The 17,703-nt window shown below is 41.3% G+C and overlaps 1 protein-coding gene across 3 annotated transcripts in view; it reads right to left on the bottom strand.

The window, feature by feature from the left end:
* HPSE2 (heparanase 2 (inactive)) overlaps window positions 1-17,703 on the bottom strand; it is a 505,349-nt gene that overhangs the window by 95,549 nt on the left and 392,097 nt on the right. For all 3 annotated transcript variants that reach the window (XM_006089948.3, XM_023754851.1, XM_023754852.1), the window contains 2 exons: window positions 16,409-16,515; window positions 11,016-11,130 (listed from right to left, as the gene is read on the bottom strand). In XM_006089948.3, the coding sequence (XP_006090010.1) occupies window positions 11,016-11,130; window positions 16,409-16,515 (222 nt within the window). The remainder of the gene's footprint in view (window positions 1-11,015; window positions 11,131-16,408; window positions 16,516-17,703) is intronic.

Here is a 17,703-nt window from a genome sequence, read left to right as displayed (position 1 = left end):
TAATAGCCAAAAAGTAGAAACAGCTGTAATATCTGTCAACTTATGAATAGATAAAAAAGTACAGTATATCCACATGATGGACTATTATTTAGCAATAGAAGGGAATTAAGTATTATTAATACTTATGGCTCTATATATGGATGAATCTTGAAAACATGCTAAATGAAAGAAGCCAGTCACAAAAGGCCACATATTATATGATTCCATATTAGGAAATATTTAGAATAGGGAAATCTATAGAGATGTAAAGTAGATTAGTGGTTGCCAGGGGCTGAGGAGAATGGGAAGTATCTGCTAATAGGTATGGGGTTTTCTTCAGATAATATTCTAAAATAAATTGTGATGATGGTTGCACAACTCTATGAATAGACTAAAAACAACTGAACTGTATATTTTTAAAGAGTGAATTTAATGTAAATGCAAAGTCTTGCTTACTGGCATGGAATTATTCTCTCCTTCACCATCCCTGATCCTTCCCTTGCCCTCTAACCCAAGTTGAGGTGTTTTTTTAAAAAATATTTTTTATTGATTTCAGAGAGGAAGGTAGAGGGAGAGAGGCAGAAACATCAATGATGAGAGAGAATCATTGATAGGCTGCCTCCAGCAGGCCCTCAGGCATGTACTCTTGATCGGAACTGAACCAGGGACCCTTCAGTTCACAGGCCAATGCACTGTACACTGAGCCAGACTGGCTAGGACCCAACCTGAGCTGTTTTAAGGAGAAAGATGACTAGATGTATGGCTGAGGTCTCCTTCTCTATGAGGGATCAAAGGCCACATGCATCCATACAAGTATGATGAAAAACTTCAGGGAAAAAGTAACTCAAACTTTTATGGCTCTATTGGGTACAGATGATCAAGTCACCATTCCACTAGTTGTGCTGGGGAGGAGGCCTCCTGAATTCCACTAATAAGGTTTGGGTAAGATTCCCAGTAGAAAAAATAAATCAAAAGTGACCTTGTGGATGACAGTCCTTTGGGCCAGTTCAATAGATAATAATGGTTACTGTCGTAAGCACTCATAAGAAACTATAAGGTATGGAGTGTTAGCATCCCCATTATACAGATGGTAGAAGATGAGGGAATCTGCCAAATGTGGCACAGCAAGAATCCAGATCTGTCTGACTCTGGAGCCCAATCTCCTAAGCACCTAGGTACACTACCTGCGTGTACTCAGTGTGCACACAGAAACTGAAACTAAAAGCCTGCTTTCCATATTTCCATCACTGAGCATGCACTGCAATATCCGGAATCCCAGTCACTAAGCATCTTTAGTATTCAGTAAGCATTGACTATGAACAGGGCATTATGGGAAATATAAAGATAGGAGAGATGGCTTCTATTTTTAAGGAGCTTACACTCAGAGAGAGGAAATAGATGTACCCGAACAACTCTAATGATAAAAGAAACATTACTGCTATAACATGCTACAAGAGCCTGGAGAAAAGAGGGATTACTCCCTGAATCATTTAAAAGTGAAATCGTGTAGTTTGATTATATTTAATAGGTTTTATTAATGTAAGCTTCAGCTAAGAAGTCTGTCTGAAGATACTGGTATGGAAATCTTGAAGATGAATCAGAAAATGTCAGAATTGAAAGGGACCTCAGATCGTCAAGTTCACCCCCACATTTGAGATGAACCCAGAGTGCCCAGTGTTTCAGGATGAGTGAGTTGGTGGGAGACCCTGGAATCAGATCTAGAACTCCTGATCTTCCTTCTATCCTAAGGTACTCCTTCCTACTGGCAGCTCAGCATGGCGGTGCCCTGGAATCAATGAGCTTTCAAATAACTTAATGATAGACAGTACTAAATATTTCGTTAATATCTTGATTGTTGAAGCAAGAGTTGAGGACTGTAGAGGGAAAAAAAGGTAATTTCTAATCTAATTGGGGCAAGTGAAAATCTCTAACCGAATGGTTCTGAATTCTGGCTGTATAATCAAACACTTGGGGAACTTTAAAAAATACCAACACCTGGCTCCTCTACAGACTATCTGAATCAGACTCTGGGGTTGGGGGTGAGGGGTGGGGAGGTGGCGGGGGGAAGGATGTCAGCATAAGTATTTGTTAATAGCCCCAATGTGACTATAATAGGCAGCCAGGTTTGAGAATCACTGCTTTATTGAATAAAAGTTATAAGGACTTTAACACCAAGGTAAGGGCAGTGAATTTTAGAGTAGAAGACAGGTCTGCTCACTCTCAATTCAAATTGAGAGTGAGTTAAAATGATGTGTTTTATTCAATCCTTCCAATGCTTAAAACCAAATCAGAGGTAAAATAAGCAAAGACTGACAGTTGAAAATTAGAAAATAAGTTACCTAATGAAAATAGATTTTTAAAAATTTTATAGTGTAGTGCATTGAAATAAGAATGAAAAAACAGTTTGACCTGTGTGGTTCAGCAGTTGAACGTCGATGTATGAATGAAGAGGTTGCTGGTTCAATTCCCAGTCAGAGCACATGCCTGGGTTGTGGGCTTGATCCCTAGTAGAGGGTGTGCAGGAGGCAGCCAATCAATGATGTTTCTCTTTCTTATCAATGTTTCTCTCTCTCTCTCTCTACCTTCCTCTCTCTATATAAATCAATAAAAACATATTTTAAAAAAGAATTAAAAACAAAATAACTTTTTTTCTATTTCTATTTTAAAATACCTCTTTTATTTTAAAAAACAACAACAAAAACAATTTAGAAAAAACAATGTATTTTCTTTGGCTCTCATGTTCACTTCTATCACAGGCCTATTTGCTAATTCCTAACAATTATAACCAGATATCATTGTGCCTTTAGTATTTCTAAATATAATATTTAAAAAGAAAATAATCTTAAATTTGTCATATTGTGGCACTTACAAAAGATTTTTCCAACCTACCACAGAGCATTCCATTTTTTCCCCTACTTTTTCTTACTCCCTACCCCACCCTTCCTTTCTTCCTTTCAGATTATTTTTAGATTACTTTTATTGTTTTAGGTTAGCTGATGGGGTTAGGGCAGATGAAGTTCTTATTTCCAGAGATGGCCTTGCTCCTCCATCATCTATAAGTGGCTTCGAGAATGGCACACTGTGCTCTTAAGTCAAATGCAGAGAGGCTGTAATTGCTTCTCCTCCTTAATTTATTTAGGTTGCTGCACAATTTGCTGTAGCTGTAATCCTTCAGTACTGCAATCTGGGAACAATATAAATGGTTGATGGCAGAGCGAGATTTTCAATTGTTGCCTCTCAGTGATTCACATAATGTGCTGTCATTAGCATTTTGATGTGACATATCATGGTTTCCAGGGCTTATTGGGCCATTTATAAATACCAAATGAAGGTGTTAGAGCGAGTATTGCAGTGCGGTTCTGCCTTAATTGCCTTCACTGAGAAAAGGTGGCAGCGTTTTCTCTGGAGGAAAATAAAATGTAATTTTTAGCTTGTCTTTAACCATTTACAGTCAATTCCTCTCAAGTGCAGGAATTACAGCTTTCCTTTTTTTGTTCTTCTAATGAACTACTAATAGAATTTTTACAAAAAATACCTACTTTTCATAACTTGAATTGATTTCCAGATATCTGTACAGATATTCAAATATATATAATCTCACCATAGTCATGTTCAAGTTACTAATAATAATTATTCCTGTGACTATAGAATTTTGTATTTTATAATGTGACATAAGTAATAATAGCAGCTAACATTTATTGAGTACTTACTATGTGGTAAAAGCAATCTGTCTATGGGCTTGTAATTAGAAGAGCTGGATTTGAAACTCAGGTCAATCTAAAGCACTACATTAAAATACTCTCCACGCCCACTCCCCAGCATAGTTAGTTCCATTTTACAGAGGTGGAAATTAAGATACAAGCAACTGAAACCTTGTGGGGCTGCACTTTGAGCCTGCATCTGCTGATTTCAGGTGCAGAGCTCTTACAACTTCCTGAGGCAGCTTCCATCAGGGTGAGCTGTTACAACTGCTAATGTCTATGCTGACATCCTGTTCACAACATTCAGGTTGATAAATAAGCAAAGGATGAGGACTGTAGTAAAAAATCAGAGGGGCTTCTATTTAAAGCATTAGGAGCAAAAGAGTTGCCTGTCTAGTTAGACAATGCAGGCGCAGGCTCTGATCTGAGAAGCCAGGGTCTGGAGGCAGAGAGGAGGAGAGAAGCAAGTCATGCCCACTGGGCATTCAGCCCAGGCGCTCTAGCCACTGCCACGGAGCCAGCACAGTGATTGATCCTGCAGCCGAGGACGCCCTTCTCTCAGCAGCTGCAGATCTCCACAAAGGAAGGCTGTGCATGGAGAAGTTTTTGCCAGGGCCTCTAATGAGAGGATTGGGTTTCACATCACAGCTACCCCTAAACAGGTACACTCTGCTTCTTTCATCTTTCTGATGGCTCCCACGGGAAAGAAAAGAAAGAGAAAGGAAGCTACACCAAGAAACAGGTCCCAGGCTGGTTTGGCTGGGTTTTGTACCTCCTCTGCCTCACCACCTCCAGCTTGGAAATTCTTTACTTTTCACTCAGCCTGTGTGGCCACTGGAAATCAATGGGAAAAGCCTGCTAAGTAATTTTTCATAATTCATCCACCATGACTCCCTGGAAAAATTAACGCCCCTGTAACTGCACATGCTCCTGCCTCTGTGTGGAAGTTCTTCTCCAGGCCCCAAACTATTCTTCCTAAATTAACTTGCTCTTCCCTTCAAGATCCAGCTCTGGTGTTGTCTCCTCCAGAAAGACTTTCTTGATGCCTGATGCCTGCCTGACACAGGCTGGCCTCTGTTCCTCTTCTGCCCTGACAAAGCGCTTCTGCCAATTCCTGATGACTCATCTGTCTTCCATCCACTCCTAAGCTCCTTGAGGGCAAGACAGTGAGTGCCTCCAGTGTCTAGCACAGTATCTATCTGGCATGTAGCATGAGTGTAATAAGTTTTTGTAAGTGAAGAATCAATATATATATATCCTAACATGCAAATAGACCAAATGGCAGAACAACCGAACAACCAAACAATCGGTCGCTATGATGTGCATTGACCACCAGGGGGTGCGTGCAGAACTTGGTGAGCATTGACCGAAGCTGTATGGTGGAGCAGGTGAGTGGGGGCACCAGACAAAGCCTCTGGTAGTTACTGAAAATTCTTTGCTCCCATGCGCAACAGTCCCGCCCAACACTCGCACCTGCTGCTGGTGCCAGCCCTGCTTCTACCCACTGCTGGCACCAGAGCCGCTGCTTGCACCCGCTGCCAGTGCCCCGGCGCTGGCCCTGATCACTCGGTGCCATCAGCAGGTACGAGCGGTGGCTGCTGGTCCCGATTGCCCCTCAGGCTTTCTCCATCTCCCTCTGCTCCTGAGCGGCGATTGGGGGCCAGCAGCCACCTCTCACACCCACTGTCGGCGATGGCCCCCACTTGTACCTGCTACCAGTGCTGGCCCTGCATACATCCACAGCCGGCACCTGGTGCTGGTCCTGATCACTCAGCACTGTCAGCAAGTGCAAGAGGCGGCTGCCGCCCCAATCGCCCCTGAGGGCTTCTCCACCTCCCCCTGCTCCTGAGGGGCAATCGGGGCAGCAGCCGCCACTCGCACCTGCTGCTGGCGCGGCCCCAATCGCTCCATGCAGTCAGTGGGTGAAAGCGGGGCCAGCGCCATCAGCATGTGGGAGCGGCAGCGGTGGGAGCGGGGCTGCTGGCAGACAGGGGACTGGGGGTCGCAGGGGGAGGGGCTGGGCAGGGGTGCAGAGGATGAGCCGAGACCCCTCCCCTTGCCCACCACAACCTCACAGCCCACAGTTCTTTTCAAGGTGCATGAATTCATGCACTGGGTCCCTGGTGAATGATAAGTGATTTAGGTTGGGATAATGTTTACTTAACGATTGAAAACACAATCTTTTCAAAATAGTCTATTTTTTAAAAACTATTTTTCAGATTATAAAAGCGGTAATGCTTGTTGTAGCAATTTTACATAAAAAATCCACAAAGAAAAAAATAAAAAACTATCTGTAATTTTTACTACACAAAGAAACCACTTTTAATATTTAGATGTAATCTCTTCCAGTAATTATCTATGTATACATGTATGTCATGTATACATAAAAATCAGAATCTTATCATCATGTCTCATTTTCTCAAGGATTGTAACAGTATCTTTTGGAGGTAGACAGAGGAGACATTTTTATTACAATTTAAATGACAAGAAAACTGGAACCCAAAGATACACATCTAATTAATAGCAGAACTAGGGCTAGAATCGTGAATCTTTTCATTATACCAGGATCCTGCTGTTCTCCGTGAGGTTTCTAATTAAGTGGTGTTCTTCACACAAGAATAAATTGTGCATCAATCCAGCATCAATAGGACATGAGTTTGTAATTGGATGTTCTTCCTCAGGTAAGGCACAGATTTAAGCTGATCCTGTGTCCATATCATGGCTGTGCATTATTTAACATTTCAAAGGGAAACAAGAATGGCGCACCTAGGATCTTAGTCCTATAAAAACCTAACTAGTGAAGCTAGGCAGGCATCATTAAGATTCAATTTCTTTCCAATGTCCAAATGACATCTGGACAGTGTTGGCTTGGCTCAAATCCTGTTGCTATGATAACCACAGACATAGGTTTAATCCTACCATAGACGAGTGAGTTGCAGTACAATCCACAACCACTGACTATATTCCAGAGCAACATATACAACAAGTATTCAATAAGTGTGTACTGGGGTGAATTGAATGTTTATTATCATTCAGCAGGAACAGTCAACAAAACAGACAGCAAATATAAATATTCCATCACTACACTCAGTATAGAAAAGGCAACCCAATGTGAACTAGCTTTCTATTTTATTCTAAATAGAAGACTAAATTGTAATCCCTCAAATGCAAACACACACCAGATTGTTAACTCTGCAGATGAGGGAACTATATCTTATTTTTCTGCATACTAGCACCGAACTAGACACATTTGAAGTGTCAATGTTTTTGTAATTGAATTATATTTGCTAGGCTGGCGTGGGAGTTAAAAAGATGTTGACTAGTAATTCACTATTCTTTTCCCTGAGAGCTCTTTAAATCAAGCTCTTAAAAAAAAGCAGCAAGCTAAATTCCAAAACCCTCTCTTAGGAGAATGCCCACAACTGGTGGGGTCTGGACTATGTCCACTGGATGTGAAAATCTCTTCTGCACAAACATCATTTAATCCCAAGGGAGCCCATGACTGGCTGACTGGCTGTGGAGACTCACACGTTCCCTCTTTCCCAATGGCATGGGGTCAGGGGAAAGGGTGGGAGCTGAGTGATGAAGCACTGCTAAACTTAATGTTCTGCTCTTCCTTGGAGAAGGGAAATCTCACAACAGGAGGAGAGCTGGTACTTTTCTGGAGGAGGAACCATAAAGAACACAAAGAAGTTGAAAATGATCTTTTTTTGAAGACAAGTTTTTGGTGTGTTTTTAAAGGGCCACTCACATATTACCTCTTACCTTAGACTGGACTGATGCTATTGGAATGACCTTGTCAGAGCTGAGCTGAAATTCTACAAACTGGGGTCAAAGTTGACTGAGTCAGTGGAAGGGTAATATGGGATATAGGAGGAGTCATTAGGCTATGATCCTCACTTTTTAAAAATGTATCCTAGAACATTAACAAAAACAAAATGCTGTCCTATATAATAAAACCCTAATATGCAAATTGACCAAACAGTGGAACAACTGGTCCCTATGGTGCGCACTGACCACCAGGGGACAGATGCTCAATGCAGGAGCTGCCCCCTGGTGGTCTGTATGCTCCCACAGGGGGAGCACTGCTCAGCCTGAAGCTGGGCTCATGGCTGGCGAGCACAGCAGCGGTGACGGGAGCCTCTCCCACCTCTACTGCAGGAGGGCGGTAAGGAGCGAGGGGGGACTGTGAGAGGGTGCAGGCTGGGCTGAGGGACCCCCCCCCCCACCACCACCAGTGCATGAAATTTCATGCACCAGGCCACTAGTTTTCTAGAAAAACTTTTCCTGAAATATACTGAACTAGATTTGAAGGAAGTGGAATAGAAAATACTGATTTTTCTAGGAGGCAATCAAAACAACTCAGTAATCTCCTAAGCTTTTTACAAATTCTCTTGAAGATTTAGTTGCAATATAAAATGCACACATTTTTATTGGCAGTGTTTGGTTATCAACTGCACAACTCTCTGAAGTGCCTCCTATACAATTCCCACGTTTGTCTCTGTTACACATTCCCGGGGCTGCTGGCAGGACCTGTCATGTTGGTGCCATGGTCTAGCCTAGTAAACTTTCTCCAGGGGATTTAGGACACACTCTCCCAGCTGCCAAGTTCTCTACTTATAAGGTGCAGAATTTATTAGTGTAAAGAAAGACAAAAAGAAAGACTGTTACCTTTTTAAGTGCATTTTACATATGGTTTCTTTATTAGAGCTTGGTGTTTCCAGAAATACAGCTGCCCAGCTCATTTGTGCTAAATCAGTGGGATTTGTTTCAGCTTCCTATGAGCTTCTGTGAGCTCTGCTACTACCACATATCAACCGAGGTCTTCTGTGCCATGCTTTCTAAGGAAGCCACCTGCAGCGACTCTCATTTTGGGAAAAAAGCCATGAAGACTTGCATCTTTAAACTACACAGAGCCATGCTTTGGAATTCAGGATTGTCCAGTTCTAGAAATCAAGCCTGTCTAGTTACCCAAATACCATCTTTTTCTAGTCTAGGTTTTCTTCTCTTTAATTCCTGAAAATGCCTATTTCCAACTTTGGACCCAATTCTGAGGCAAACATTGGCCTCAGACCATAACATAGATACAACAAAGAGCACTGCAAGAAACGGTGCAGCATGGTGCAAAGAAAACAGGATTCGGAGCTGAGAGACTCTTAGATTCCAGTTCTTACTACTTGTCTGACCTTGGATTAGTCACTTAATAATTTTAGTTTTTCTTCAGCAAAATAAGTAAAAATAGTCATACTATCAGACTTTGCAGAGTAATTATGCCAAAGTGTAATTATTTTGTTTGCATGTTTATTTATTTTCCATTTCTCAGTACGCCTCATTAGATTATAAGCATGCCTTATCTCTGTGGTTCATCACAATGGCCCATTGCACATGATCAAGAAGAGTGAATAAGATTTGAATGAAGGAAGGAAGGAATAAAGCAAGAAGGAAAGAAAGAAAAAAGGAAGGATAGAGGGAAGGGAAGACAGAGTGCTCAGAGCATTATTGATGTATGTATATGAAAGTGGTATATAAATTAAATTTTGTCCACAATATTAAAGAAATTATAACGCACATTTGATGCATTAATTATACGAAAGTGATTTTTAAAAATGTTATTTCCCTCCATAAAACCATCCTATGGGCTTTTCATACTACTTACAGGAAAATTCAAACTCCTATTAGCTTAAAAATCCCCATGTGATCTGACTCCAGTGGGGCTTCATGTCCAGTTCCCCCTTCTCTGCCAGGCCCCGTCACTCAGCTATTCTTGTGTTTCCTCAAACATGTCTGCTGTGAGGACTTCATGCTAGCTCTCCACCTTCCTGAAAGCTCTTCTGAAAAATCCATATGACTCCTTCTTTTCACTGGGCTCTTAGCTTCAACGTCACCTTCTCGGAGAAGCCTTCCTTCTACACACTTTCAAGGAGCCTCCACTGACTCCTTGTTATAGCACTCTATTATTTATATATTCACTTACCTATTATTAGTCTCTTCCTCACTATCTGATGATCAGAATTTTCATATGACATTATATTGGTTTAATGTACTTTTCTAATTATTTTTTTGTTTATCTCTATAAGTTTATGAGCTCAAAGCAAGTACAAAACCCTATGGTTCAAACTAAAATTTCCCTCTCCATCCCTCTGTACCCAGCCCTGCCCCCGCCCCCCCGCCCCCTACCCCCACACACACTTTGAGAGAGGCATCGTGGCTCTCTGAATAAAAGCAACTGTGCCAGTATTGTGATTGAATTGGAGTGATATGCAATAAGTGATGCAATAAATGTTCAGAACTCTGACTAGAGGGATTGTTTTGAGACATGGAAATGGTGCTGTTGGAGGCCAAGCTGTTCTCTGTTCCAGGCTTGGAGGCCTCCTGGCTCAGGCCTGGACTTAGGCAGAGGGAAGCAAATGGCAGGAACACTCACTGGTTCCACTGGGTTTGTTAACTGTGGACCCTGGGGGAGCAGAAATTCTGTAGACAGAGCACTGGACCAGGGCACAGGGACAGGCCCTAGGGCTGGCTCTACCTGCCCTCTCCTCACCTCCCCACCCCAGGTTATCAGTCCCTCTGTTATATGAGGTGGAACTAGATCATCTAGAAGGGGGATCCTAGCTCTGACATTATATGGGTTAATGAGAGGAGTCTGACCTTGCATCATGACCAAGACATCTGTGAAAAGGATGGCCCAGGTAATATTTCTGGTAAGCACAGCTTTTCTGGACTAAATGGGATTTCTTGGACTGGTCAGTCACTGGACAAACCCAGATCTCTGCTTTTGCCATTCTTCCTTAGCTTTCTTTCCATTTCCTTTGCTTTGCTTGAGAAGTTGGTGCTCTGGGAAAATCCCCTCAATGTCACATATGGATCAACATCTAACTGTAAGTGCACTTCATTCAGCCACTCTCCAAGGGATGGGCTCCTACTGTATCTGATTTTGGCCAGCATGCTCCCATCTGCTTTCAACATGTTGTATCTGACATTAACTAATGTCTCCTATTAGCATTAAAGAAAACAATCTGGAAAAATTCACTCTCAAGCAGAGTTCAAACAGGCCACAAGTAGATGTGGAATCTCAACTGCACAAGATTTCTTAAAATTATAGTAGTAAATACGTTATATAAAAATGTGTGTGTGTGTGTGTGTGTGTGTGTGTGTGCATGCGTATGGGTGGTGGGGGGTAAAGCCAAAAGTCTGTGAAATGGGTCAAGAATGCTTCTGTCCAATTCATGAGATTAACTGGTAACAGAAGAAAAATTCTCCCAGAGTTGAACAAGGCATGATCCAAAGAACTGAATGACATGGAGAAGGAGCTGGGAATCTTTATCTCACACTTACTGGTAATGGGTTAAAATTCTGGTCCACGAGGTGATTGTATCCATGGTCAAAAAATGAGTGCCGTATCACAACATCAATGCCCTGATTGGCCAGCATTCCTAAAGTGTTCAACCATCTAAAAAGCAGGGGGAAAAAGCTACATCAATACATTTTTAAATAGCATATAACAAACTCTACAGAGTCTGGCTAACACACACACATATACACTAACCACCCTCACCACCAAATTTACCTCATACTTCAAAGGAGAAGATTATTTTAAGCATTGAATACCCAGCTGGAAGAGATTTTAGAGATTATCAAATCTTACCTCTCACTTTATAGGAAAAGAAACAGAGATACAGGAGAGTAAAATGAATTGCCCTTGGTCATAAATAGCTTGTTGCTAATGACTTATCTTCTATTCCTGTAATATTCAATATTAAAATAACACCATAGGCACTTGTAAACATGATTATCACCCCCTGGCCACAGGATACACAATCACAGGAGCACACACACTATACTTTTCATCACTTGAACTCTCCTGCTTACACCTTATGACTGTGGCTTTCGTGTGTCTCTAATTCAAATACTCCTATGATCTGTGCAAGAGTGGGACAGTCATTTGTATCCCTCATATATTACCATCAGCAGTCGATGCAATGATAATTGTCTTCACCCTATAACTATACAGGGATTGAAGTGTGCTACCATCACATGCATATCACAGTGAAGGACCTGCATTGCTCAAACACTTATTGCATACCCCACTATGCCAAACACCCACTTTCCAGGGCATGTTTTCTTTCAAAAATATTGTTCTCTGGGTTCTTCCAACACCCATGCTAACTCTGCCTTCATTATTGACAAATTCAGTTCATTCTTTTCTCTTTCTCTTTCTACTTCTGAAACGTAGGGAAACTTCTAATTGTAATAATATAAGTGTAAGAAATATGACTGAGAGATTCAGTCTTCTCAGTATAATATTGAGGCATTTCATAATATTTTCTCAGCATATGTGTCTAGCTTCATCTGTCACCTCTTCTTTCCTTTTCTCTCACCCTAACCCCCATTTCCCAGGCTCTAAGCTACATAAAACTACTCTTGGCTGCCCAAATACACCATGCTTTCACATGCTTACCTGAGTCTTTAGACATGTTTTTAACTTCTGCTCAGTATTCCCTTCCTCTCTTCCTCTAACCCATCTCATCTGGCAAATTTCTTTCCACCTGTTAATCTACTAGACAAGTGTTGCCTCCTTCTAACTTCTGCCACCACAAAGTAGAACCTTCCTCCTCTGTACTCCAAGAACTCTTATCCAGACCCTTTTCCAGCCCATTAAATGACAATCACTTGCTTACTTCTCTGCTGTCTCCCAGTTGGTTATAAATTCATCAAGAACAGACATATGTTTTAGCTTTGTACCCAAAACACCCATCACTGTTCCTAGTACAGTGTAGGTGCTCAATACTCTTTATTGTGTTGAAAATGATCTGGATCAAATTAGATCCTAGGAACTTTAAAAATCACCATTCAGCATACTAGAGACATATTATGCATAGTTGTGATTTCCCAAATCTGAAACCATATGGAGCTCCAAACCAGTGACTTACAGAATGAAAGTTTTCCCTTACTGAAATGAAGAGCATTGCTAATTTTTATATTATGAATCAATATCATTGATATTTTCAAATATTTTTCACATTGACAATTATATGTTATTCTCATAAAAGCTAAAAAATATTTACTGATAATTAGTTACAAATACAAAACAAAACACAAAAACAAAAGTTTTAAATATAAAAGAAAATTTAACAATAATATAATAGAACCTTTTTTGGTTTGTTTGTTTTAATTGGGACATTGCAACTCAGGGAATTAAAAATTCTTTTGAAACATCACGCCTAAGCTACTTGCCTTTATTATTTTTTATTAATTTGGCAACCCTATGAAATCAGGATAACAGCTTTGGCTTTTCCTTTGAGACACAGTACTAAATATCTCGTAGTAGAACTATAACACGAATTCTGGGTGGACGCCTCCTAACTCAGTGTTCTTTCAATGTGAAAATAGGGCAAATACAACAGGGCCTACATCTAACAAGTATTTATCTATAAAAACACATGTGTGTTATTCTCCTTTCTAGCCCTGTCCTTGTTGAGTGAATGAAGAAACAGAGTGATGAGTAAATATGTCATCATGTATATGTGAGACCCTATATCTACCAGCATCTGGATGTCAACACAAGACCGTATTTTAGTATTTTTATATGTGAAAAGTTCCCACTTGTTCATTCATTATTCATTCAAGGACATTAATTAATCAATTGTAAATGCCAGGCCTTATTTTCAACATAGAGGATAGATTTAAAAAGTGCTATGACTATGTAAGTCATTTGTAAAGCACTGGGTATGTAAATACCCATTTACAGGGATGGTATCAAATTCCTACTTGTGACCTCTACAGAGCCTAGCACAGCCACCTGCAAAGATTTTATAGATTTTATATATATATATATAAATGTTAATAAATAAATGCAAATAAATGTTAACTAGTAAATCTGAGTTTTTGCTAGTATATGGGGAGGTTTTGAAGGAACTCTAACACAAAAGGGAAGAATATACATCCTCTTCTCCAAACCCACATCCAATATGCACATCCCCACAACAGTCAAAATTGACTATAGCCAGAACTCCTGCTTCCCCCTGGCTTTTCAGAGTGGATGATTAGTACTGAAGTTATCTTCATCTTCTTCCAGTAATAATAAGCCCTGAGATGAAGAGATACATGATGTTCTAAGTGTCCCTTTTATGCTCAAGTAGAGAAAGGGGTAAGCTGACTGAAATATTTCACCAAGGATGCTACTGCAGCCAGTATTTTTCATTCCACACAAGTGTATTGCATATCTAATATGTGCCAGACACTACTAGAAGCTGGAGACACAGTAGTACACTAAGGGTACATTGTAGTGCATCAAAGAATCTCAAAGCCCTGATGGGAAAAAGTACCCTTGAAGACTTGGCAGTGAAGAATTCTGACTCATGATTGCATGGATATGTTTACCAGTAAGCTCACAATTATACCATATATTGGGGGGGAAAAAGGATAAAAAAATACCTTTTTTTCTATTTCTTGCTAACTTTCTGGAACTTCCTATAATGCTTTATTTTTTTTTTCTAGGAAGCAATTTATGCCCCTTGAAGAGAACTGAACTCAAAGGGCACAATGCTGGATAGCTGCCAGTGGAGCTGTGAGCAAATGTGTGATAAAGAGGTAAGAAGGAAGACCAGGAGCAGAAAGAGCTAGTTTTCATACAGTCTGTGCCAACTAAGCAATGGGTGTCTGAACTACGACTAGAATCTAAACAACTATGTTTATCTGTGTTCTGCAAAATGACTGCAGAGATATTTGGCTGATGCTCATTAAAAAGATAGGTCTCTCTCCAGCTCCCTCCATCAAGGTCTGTGGTACTTCTCATTTCACATCATCCCCTAAAGAGAAGAATGCTCATGAAAACACTGAATGCACTGGGGCTGTTTGCTGGGCTCTGCAGCAGAGTTCTTTTGCAACAGCTGAGCAAAAGCTAGTCCACTGCTGATGCCAAGAGGTCCCCTGTAGTACTGACTGCTAGTCTGGCTTCTTACCCTGGCCTCCGGGCTCACAGTGAAACCTGGTGGGGAGTATATTTTTGAAAGAAGACTCTCGGCAACATTATCAAATGCTGATTCACTCCATGTCATTCATCTGTTCTGTGCCACTCAGTGTTAAGTGCTGAGGACACATAGATGGAAGACCCAGGATATCACAGTATATTACATTGACTCATTATCTTCATCTGCACTTGCAGGATTCCATCTGTAAAGGCAAACCTACCTGACTGACTTGATTTTTCCTTCACAAATGTGTCAACTAAGCTTCTTAGGAAGACCTTGCTTAGCCAAAAGCCAGGACTGTAAGACTAGACAGGACAGGTTAGCCCGTGGTCCTGAGGGATTTGTCCCTGCTATGTAACACTGGCAGGCCAGTCAGAGGTCCTTATTCTTCTGGCTTAAATTGTTCTCCAGAAAACTTCAATAACCTTCAAGTTCATTTTCCCATCCCTTGCCTCTCCAAACTCTTTAGTGTACTATTGCCAAAGCCAAAGTTTTAAAACATAGGTCAGAAGGTGTCTCTTTCCTCCAAAACCTTCACTGGCTTGCCACTGAATACGGAACAGGTTTCATTTCATCTGCCTGATCTTCAAGGCCTTTCATGATTTGATGGTAAACTCCCTCCTTAGTCTCAGCCTTCCTACATTCCCTCAGATGCCAAGGCCTTTGTCACACACATTTCCCCTCCCCTGTTCCTTCAGCTGAGAATGCTCCCCGTCCCGTCACCACCATTCTCCACCAACAGAAATTAGAGTAATCTCTCTTTGTCCCATTCAAATGCTACTTTTCCCATGAAGCCCTTCCTGATCCTCCCAGTCAGAGAAATCCTTGATTCCTTTGCATGTCTATTACTTTTCTTTTGTAGACAGGCTCAGGGAAAGGTGGTCTGATGTAGTGGCAAAGAGGCTGGGCACTGGAGCATGCTGCCTGGGTGTGAGTCCAATCTCTGCTACTAACTAATAATAGTATTTATCTCACTGGGTTGTTATAAAGTAACTAGAGGCCTGGTGCATGAAATTCATGTGGGTAGGGTCCTTAGGCCTGGCCGGTGATGAGGGCCAATCTGCAGGGCAACCTGCGGAGCAATCAGGGGGCCGCCCACTGGCACCCACCTTGGCTGGCCTGGGGCCTGCGGGCTGGTGGCAGCTCCTGCGTTGAGCATCTGCCCCCTGGTGGTCAGTGCATGTCATAGCGACCGGTCGTTCTGCCATTCGGTCAATTTGCATATTAGGCTTTTATTATAAAGTAATAGTTTCTACTTCACTGGCTGTTAAATTATTAGCCATATATAAAGCATTTTAGACAGTGGTTGGCACACACTAAGCACAACAGAGTTAAAATTATTATTATGATGGCACTTATCTTTATGACTTTACTTATCTTGTCTCCCTTCCTCCAATGTTAAGATCCTAGAGGGCAAAAACCCTGTGTTACTCTTACCCATCTCCCAGGAGTATGGTGAAAATTAGATGAGAAAATGTCAGCACTATGTTTTGCACTGGAGACATTAAATAAATTTTTTATTACTTTTATGACTACTGTTGCTACTATCTTGTTTTGATGCCTGTGCCTGGCATTTTCATATCTAGAGAAGTCTCTAATCTTGCTTTATTGAATGGCTAAACATATTCACAAATAAATGGCTGAATAATTTTCAACATGAACTCTCCCTCTCAAGGGCAGAATACTGAGCAACTATGGAAGTCTCACTATCCTTCTTTCCTCAAAGTCCCTGGAAGTGAAATTGAAAGTGTTACTCACAAGAATCCTGCAGCATAGGAATCTGATAGGTTGTTTGTGCCTCCAGCTGAGGTGGTTACCACACCTTCAAGCCAAATCTTCTTTCCTGGGGTGTATGTATTAACCACCTGTTCACACAACAAAGCAGAAAGGAATAGTGATATTATTAAAAGCTGTTCTCCATGCTGAAACCGGTTTGGCTCAGTGGATAGAGCGTCGGCCTGCGGACTGAAAGGTCCCGGGTTCGATTCCGGTCAAGGGCATGTACCTGGGTTGCGGGCACATCCCCAGTAGGAGATGTGCAGGAGGCGGCTGATCGATGTTTCTCTCTCATCGATGTTTCTGACTCTCTATCTCTCTCCCTTCCTCTCTGTAAGAAATCAATAAAATATATTAAAAAAAAAAAAAGCTGTTCTCCAATGAGAAGAAACACACATCCCTTAAGGAAATTCCTGCAATCCCTTACTCCCAGGTGGTAATGACCTATGCTTTTTTTATTTTAATGCACCCCATACAGTGACCTGGCACACACATGCATGTACACGCACGCACACACACACAAAAACACACACATACGCGGATTAATACTGACACATGTCCACCAAAAGAAATGATCACTTTTCCCTAAATTACTCCAATGTGACAAGAGAACAAGTGCGAATTCCAGGACATAAACTGACTGCAACACCCTTCACTGGAAGATATAAATCTATGATATATCCTTATTAACAAGCACTGAGAAGCAAGTTTTCTTTTTGTCTTTAAATACATTTTTATTGATTTAAGAGAGGAAGGGATAGAGAAATAGAAACATCAATGAGAGAATCACTGATCGGCTGCCTGCTGCACACCCCCTTCTTGGGATCGAGCCAGCAACCTGAGCATGTGCCCTTGATCAGAATCAAACCTGGGACCCTTCAGTTCGCAGGTCAACACTCTATCCACTGAGCAAAGCCAGCTAGGGGGAAAAGCAAATATTCTTAATACTCTGTTACAGCAAATCCATGGATGAGTGCACTGTCCATGCATCAAAAATCATCAATCATGAGAGTCCACAGAGATCAATGTCTGGGAGAAGTATTTTACAATTACCAGGGCATGTGTACATATTAGAACCACATTTTGAGGTAACTGCAGTAAGCATAAAAAGAAAAATCACTGACTCACAGGTGAAAGATCCTACACAGGAGCAGTCTCCTAAGCAAAGGCAAAACCTTTTGTCAAAAGGTGGCCCTCTGACATTTTGAAATGGCCTAGTGTCTGATCCACAAGTTGGAGATTGGCCAAACTATCCCAATCAGAGCTCAGATCTTTTG

This window comes from Myotis lucifugus, unplaced genomic scaffold (genome assembly GCF_000147115.1).
Source record: "Myotis lucifugus unplaced genomic scaffold, Myoluc2.0 scaffold_66, whole genome shotgun sequence".
NCBI classification, from domain to species: Eukaryota; Metazoa; Chordata; class Mammalia; order Chiroptera; family Vespertilionidae; genus Myotis; species Myotis lucifugus.
The sequence above is the reverse complement of the archived record's forward strand: the minus strand, read 5'-3'. Positions and strand labels throughout refer to the sequence as shown.